At 38.4% G+C, this 6622-nt stretch overlaps 1 protein-coding gene across 3 annotated transcripts; it reads left to right on the top strand.

Annotated features, from left to right (window-relative positions):
* The first annotated feature begins 295 nt into the window (after window positions 1–295).
* Window positions 296–6291, top strand: LOC105178337 (AT-hook motif nuclear-localized protein 10). 3 transcript variants are annotated; one of them, XM_011101807.3, is made up of 6 exons: window positions 296–430; window positions 1010–1574; window positions 2138–2190; window positions 4810–4941; window positions 5541–5702; window positions 5836–6291. In XM_011101807.3, exons 2-6 carry the CDS (start codon window positions 1055–1057, stop codon window positions 6064–6066), a joined length of 1098 nt encoding a protein of 365 aa, XP_011100109.2. In that variant the 5' UTR covers window positions 296–430; window positions 1010–1054; the 3' UTR covers window positions 6067–6291. The 3 variants fall into 3 exon arrangements, with proteins under 3 accessions (XP_011100109.2, XP_088734005.1, XP_088734004.1); XM_088877879.1 differs by having other exon boundaries at window positions 5609–5702; window positions 5836–6058; XM_088877878.1 differs by lacking the exon at window positions 296–430 and adding an exon at window positions 762–900.
* Window positions 6292–6622: the final 331 nt, after the last annotated feature.

Raw genomic sequence — 6622 nt, 5'->3', positions numbered from 1 at the left:
AATTAGCCCACTAATTATGATTATCATTGCTATTAGGGAAATGTGTTCTGTGCCAACTTTGCTCACATGCGCGAGTAAAAAAGTATCTCCACTCTCGAGTATCTGGTATCCACCTGTTACTTTACACCAAAGCATCTGCAAATAACACGGCGCGTTGTAAAAGTAGCGAGTAAGAGATTAAGTTAAACCGACGTCGTAAGAATGTTTTTTTTTTTTTTTTCCCGTTTAGTTTTCGTGTAAAAAAGTAAAAGGGAAAAAGGGGAATCGTAAATATATATATATATATATCATATTATTATTTACGAAAAGCATTTCTCCGCAAAAACCCTAATTTCTTTTTATTTATTCAATCCCTAGAAAATTCCTTCGCGTCCCTTTTGCTCTATCTTCTTGGTTCCCCGTTGCTGCAGAAAATTTTCCTAATTTATTGGTAAGATGTTTCTGTTTTTTCTTTATTTTTCGTGATTTACTTTTTTTTTTTGGGTCGGAATTTAGGGTATTATATTAACCCTAAATTCGTGAAAATTTCTCTTTTTCTCTGCTTAGTTTTGATCTTTTTTTGGTGATTTTTGGTGGATCCATTCGTATATTTGGAGGATTCTGCTGAATTTTGGAGGTTTTACAGCAAAAAGAGCTCTCTTCTTCACTCTATTTCTTTTATTTATTTATTTATTTTATTTTTCCAGATTTTCTATTTCGCGTTACTGGATTAAACTTTTTCTTTTTTTAATTTTTTTCTTTCTTTTCTTTTTGAAAAGTCAATTTTTTATTTTGCAATTTAGAAATTCTGGATTCTTATTTAAAATGGGTAATCGAGATTTTTTCAGTACATGGTTGTTTTTAATTTCAGTTTAATTCAAAAAATTTCTGGAAATGGCGTCCCCAATTAGGGTTTTAGACGTAATTGAAACGACTATTTCCCCCCTTTTTTGTGGTTAAATTAAATTGAAACTTCTTTTTTAGCTACTGAAGATCTGCAATTTCTTTTTCACTGTTTTATGGTCGGCAGGTAATTTCCGAAAATCTCCAAGGGCAATTTAGGTAATCTTGTCAAATGTCAGGCGCATCTGAAGCAGCAGCCGTCATGGCAAGCCGCGAGCCTTTCGGTGTAACTCCCACCGCCGTCAACTCTCCGGCGCCGTCTATGAATCCGGCGGGCTCACGGCCTCTGCTGGATCAGCAAATCCACATTCCCTACGCTGCCGACGGCGGAGCCGCCGGGTACAGCCAAGTGGGTTCGTCTCCGCCGCCGTACCAATCTATCCCCGCTGGTGCCACCGTGATCAATCACGTGATGAACTTGAATTCCGTTGATCAGAAGCGGAAGAGGGGGCGGCCCAGGAAGTACGGTCCAGATGGCAGCATGGCCATTTCCATGGCTTCGCAACAGCAGCCTATCAGCATTGCCATGCCCCAGCAGCAGCACACTTTCTCCCCACAGGCGGCGGCCCCTTCTCTTAATTTGCAGATGGAGGCCCATCCCCCGGTGGGTGGCTCAGCCGCGCCCACCGTCAAGAAGGCCAGGGGCAGACCCCGCGGTTCAAGCAATAAAAAGCAGCAAAAGGAGGCTTTAGGTGATATGGGCTCCGACAGCTTTCCATTTTGCTTTCTGTGTCTGATCTTTGTTAAGGAGTCTGTTTTCTGGTTTTAGTTTTTGTTAGTCAATATAGGCAGTGAACTATACATGGGACTTCTCATTTGATCTTTTGATGCTAGATGTATAGGAATACAAGTGGGTCTATGAAGTACTATTTTCTGGTGGGTTGACTCTATGTTGACAATGGAATGCTATATCAGTATGCTGGAACCTTGGATCTACTAACTCCAGGATCTAATGCAAGCCATTTTACCTGTGTGCCCTTGTGCATTCTCATTCTTGATTTCTTTAAAACTTATAACTATAATCTGTTTATTTTAATTTCATACCTAAATCCCTCTAGACATAAATAGTTATTATGCTGTCATTTGCAGCTTTTGTATTATTTTTTTTGTTTGTTAAATTTACCTTTTTTTTATTTAATTCTTTTTTAATTTGCATTGTTCCTGGCGGTGGCACCTTGCTACTTTGTTTTTTAATTATTATCATTGTGATTATTGCCATCACTGTAAAACTCTGACTTAAATTTTATGCTCGCAGGTTCAAATGGTCTTGGATTTGTACCACATGTGCTCAATGTCAATGCAGGAGAGGTTAAATATTTAACGTTTCTTCTTTTTTGTCTAGTCAATGGAACTTCAATCGTTATATTGCTTGTCATTGGTGGTATACCAATCTTTCTTATGTTACTGAAAGCTGGAATTTAAATTAGAAGTTAAGAACCTGTTATGCTGTGATTAATAATTTTCCAAGTATCTTGCAACTATTCTTAATTTAATTTAGTATCTAATTGATGCCCTGAATTTAGTTAAAGTTCATTGACTCCATCCAAGATTCTCGAGGACCTCTTTGTGTTTCTTCTAGCAAGGATGTCTTCGTTTCTTAACTTGAAAGAAATGGATGCTGTCATTGAAGTAGTTTCTATATGCAGAACGTCCCCTCCCCTTGCCTTGCTTCACTGTTGCCAGGTGGCACAAAGCCATATGACAGTTAAGCATTATATGAATGTCAGGGATGTTGAAATCCTGAATCGGGGATTCGGGGTTGCGAAAAGGAAATTACCATTAGCACTTGAAACTTAATTGATGTGGAATTCAAATGGAATAAACATGTAGCAAGGACTATTAATTATAGATGGGAAATTCATATTACTAGTAAGCAGTATCAGGAAAAGTGCTAACAAGAAATTGCAAAAGCTGGGATGTCTTTTTCTTTCCACCTTTTTCTCAGGGGGTTGGTGCTTTTACCTTACATCAAAGTAGTGTTGTAGCAACTCAAAGGAACTGTTTCCTGATGTGGTTGGATTGAAGAAAATGCTTAGCTGAAGCCCAAATGCTACCTTCATTCAGCAATTTGCACTGCTTTATATACTTAATGCTTAGATGAGAAGCAAATGAATGTTGTGGGGTAGTTTCCATTAGAGGTTTATATTCTTGCCAAGCATCAAATAATGCAGTGCGACATACTCTCTGTTCTACTTCATCTGATTGAATGATTGCTTCAAAGATACATGATAAGATGTTAATGGTTATGAGTAACTCTGATCATCTATTGGATCATGTTATATTTTGTATCTTTTGGTGAAATGTCGTGTAACTTTAGATGTTAAAACTTCTTCTCCAACAAATTGCATGCTTCCGTTTTGACTTTGGTTGGGTAGGTCGAATCCACTGAGTCAATGCTGATGGGTTCCACATATCCTGAAGCATAGTCTATTGACTCTCAAAGATGTGTTTGATAATATTGAGAAGAGAAATTATGCACAGATGTTTCAATGAGTTGCTAGACTGGGAATTGGAACATTTAGTCATGATTAACATTATACGACTTGTACGTGTAAATTCTTTTATGTCTCCTATATAGGTCTACGGAAGAACTATTTTTAGTGGTTCTACATCTAAAGTGTATCTCTATATAATCGTTTTCCGCGCCATGGCGCATGGTGCAGCCCTCGTGCCATACGGCGCCCATGGCGCGCGCCTTCGTCATGCAGCCGCCATAGCGCGCGCCTGGGCGCCTTTTCGGCGCTTCCCAAGCACGCTCTAGGCGCGCCATGAAGAAGAGGGCCTGGGTTTTGGCTGGGCTGCCCAGGCTTGTGAATTAAAAAAAATAAAGTTAATAAACCCTAAATATAAAAGGAAATTTAGCAAATTAAGAACTTTGCATGCATGGGTAACTTTCATTCTTGACTCTTATTTATTCAGTTCTCTCTTCTTCCTCTTTCAACGCATCTTCTTCTCAATTCTTCTCTTTTTCTTTCTTCCATAGTAATACTGAGATGCTGCCCATTCTACCTTTAAGTATAACAAACAAATAGGCATCTCAGTTATTCCATAGTTATGTGAGAATGGTAGAATGGAACACACATGGATAATACCTATTTTTATCCACTAAAACAAAGATCATGGAAATGAAAGTGAAGAATCTGAAGATTATCTAGTAGAATCTAGTAGAATCTAGTAGAATCAGATGATTAGATTTAGGCTTATTTGTTTTTTGATAAACTATTTAGGATTTATTTGAATCTTTAGGACTTTTGCTATCTTTCAACGGTTCAACATTGGTTGTTTTGATTATATGAAGTTTTTTTGTTGAATTTGTTGTTTTATATGTCTTGTTTAACTCCTTATACATTAATCAAATCAAAATAATACTAATTATATAAATATATAGATTGTTTCTTATATTTGCGCCATCCTTCGAAAAGGCGCGCGCCGTGCCTTGCGCCATGGCTCCAGGAACCCTTGGCGCCATTGTGCGCCGTGTGCCACTGACTACTATGGGCTGTGCAATGCATAGAGGTCGTACGTGTTTTTGGTATACTATATTCATTATCTCTAGATCTTTTTTCCTTCTTGCTAGGTTTTAATCAGAGATTTCATGGGTCCTTACACCCTTGGTACTATGTGATATTTCTTTATTTTGAAGTAGCACTTCAGTAAAATACCCTATCATCTGATTTTAACTTTTGAATGTCGGCTTGCATGTTATTACCTTATCTAATTTGATGGGAGCTTGTTCTACTGCCCGCCCACCCTAACCCCTCGCAAAAATCGTGGGGTGGGGTGGGGATATTGGTTTTAGAATTTTCTTTGCTATAATCAGTTGGCTCATGGAGATATTGATATGGATGTGGCACTGGCTCATACATTAGAACAAATGAGAGATGGTTATCTTACATCTTAGTAAAATCTACCAACTGGCTTTTTCAGGATGTCTCTTCAAAAATAATGGCTATTTCTCAGAACAGACCGAGAGCTGTTTGTGTCCTATCTGCCAACGGGGCAATATCAAATGTGACACTTCGACAAGCTGCCACATCTGGTGGAACGGCAACTTATGAGGTTATTTCTTTTAATGTATTTGTTTTAGATGTATATGTACCTTTGCTATCTTATTCATTTGAAGGATATTTGATCTCTAGATTGGTTTAATTTTCCTAATTTAGAATTTATTTGCACAAAAATTTTAGGTATGAAATATTAAGATTTGGATTTCTTGGTGTGGTTGTGCTCGTCAACTTATTCTTTTGTGCCTGCAATCAGTATAGGTCCATAGGAATAACACCATTGGGTGAATTATGTGATGTTTATACAGATTGCAGACCTGGACTGGACTATCATTACCTCAGTAACTTGTTTCTTTCTTCTTGCGCCTCTTAAGTAGATATTTGATTTGAGTTGTCTGTCAGTGATTAGTGGGAATATCTTCATTCGGAGCTATGCACTTATCAACTTGTTGCATCCTTTCCTTTTTTTTGCTCCTGTAAACAGTTTAGGAATGTCATTGACTTCTGAATTTGGTGATGTTGCACAAAATTTGATCTAGGCTGTCAGAATCTTTTTTCTTGAACATTTTAAATTAAAATGTTATTTTCTTTACCATGGATTATCCGGATTTTTTTGGGTCTGCGTTCTTGGCTATAATCTTACAATTTGTGTAGGGCCGCTTTGACATCCTGTCTCTTTCTGGTTCTTTTATGCTTACTGAAGTTGCCGGTCATAAAAGCAGAACTGGTGGTCTGAGTATTGCTTTGGCTGGACCCGATGGAAGGGTAATGGGTGGTTGTGTGGCTGGTTTACTGGTTGCAGCATCCCCCGTCCAGGTTAGTGTGCTCGTTTGTGTGTATTTCGGAGTTGGGAGTGTACATTCATGTTGAGATCTATATTTCAGTCCATGACTTGCTTATTTTAAGTTGTTTTATCTTTTATTACTATTGTTTCTTTCACTTATTGCAGGTTATAGTGGGAAGCTTTCTGCCCGATTGTCAAAGAGAAGCTACAACAAACTTTATGGAGCCTGCATCAGCTCCCCCACAGGTTAACCTGGGTGGTGCTGCTGGTACCAGCAGCTCACCATCAAGAGGGACTCTTAGTGAGTCGTCTGGTGGTCCTGCAAGTCCGCTAAATTTAAGTGCTGGTGCTTGCAATAATATCCCACAAGGCATGACAGGCATGCCTTGGAAATAATCAGCTGTATAGTTATCCCTCCCATTGACAACTATGTAACATAAGTACTTAGTGTAATACTATCGGAATAAAGACCACTGGCTGCTTTCCATCTTGAGTCTTTCAGGAATGCGCCTTGCAGAGTTAGGTTCTTAGTCTACTGATCCTTTTGGTTTTTATTCCGGCTGTTGTAGTTGTTTGTATAAAACGCTGGTAGTTAGTCTTTAATGTCTTTTTCTTCTCCAACCTAGTTGTTGTGCTCTTTTAATTCTTATTCGTTCGCTATTGAGTAATAATGCTGGTTATAATCGTTACGAATTGTTCTATTTTGCTGTCTATGGAATTTGCTGAGGTTGTAGCTGATCCAGCTGTGTCGTCCTAGACTGAGATGAAAGCCCATGAGGCTTGAAGTCATTGTCAAAGTACTTCACCTAAGAAGTTCCTGGTTAACGGGAAATTGACAGGTTTCGCTTTTGATGTTAGATGACCTCTTAACATGGTACTAGTTCCAACACCCTTCACAATGCCTGCCAAGATTACATTCCGATGATTTATCCATTTGCAGATGTTTAACTGA

The sequence above is a fragment of the Sesamum indicum genome, linkage group LG2 (genome assembly GCF_026168435.1).
Source record: "Sesamum indicum cultivar Baizhima isolate 11 linkage group LG2, ASM2616843v1, whole genome shotgun sequence".
NCBI classification, from domain to species: Eukaryota; Viridiplantae; Streptophyta; class Magnoliopsida; order Lamiales; family Pedaliaceae; genus Sesamum; species Sesamum indicum.
The sequence above is the reverse complement of the archived record's forward strand: the minus strand, read 5'-3'. Positions and strand labels throughout refer to the sequence as shown.

Coding starts and splice junctions, on each gene's coding strand:
- LOC105178337 (XM_011101807.3), top strand. CDS start 1,055: ATGTCAGGCGCATCTGAAGCAGCAGCCGTCATGGCAAGCCGCGAGCCT. Junction 1,575..2,137: donor GCAGCAAAAGGAGGCTTTAG/GTGATATGGGCT, acceptor TTATGCTCGCAG/GTTCAAATGGTCTTGGATTT. Junction 5,703..5,835: donor TTGCAGCATCCCCCGTCCAG/GTTAGTGTGCTC, acceptor CACTTATTGCAG/GTTATAGTGGGAAGCTTTCT.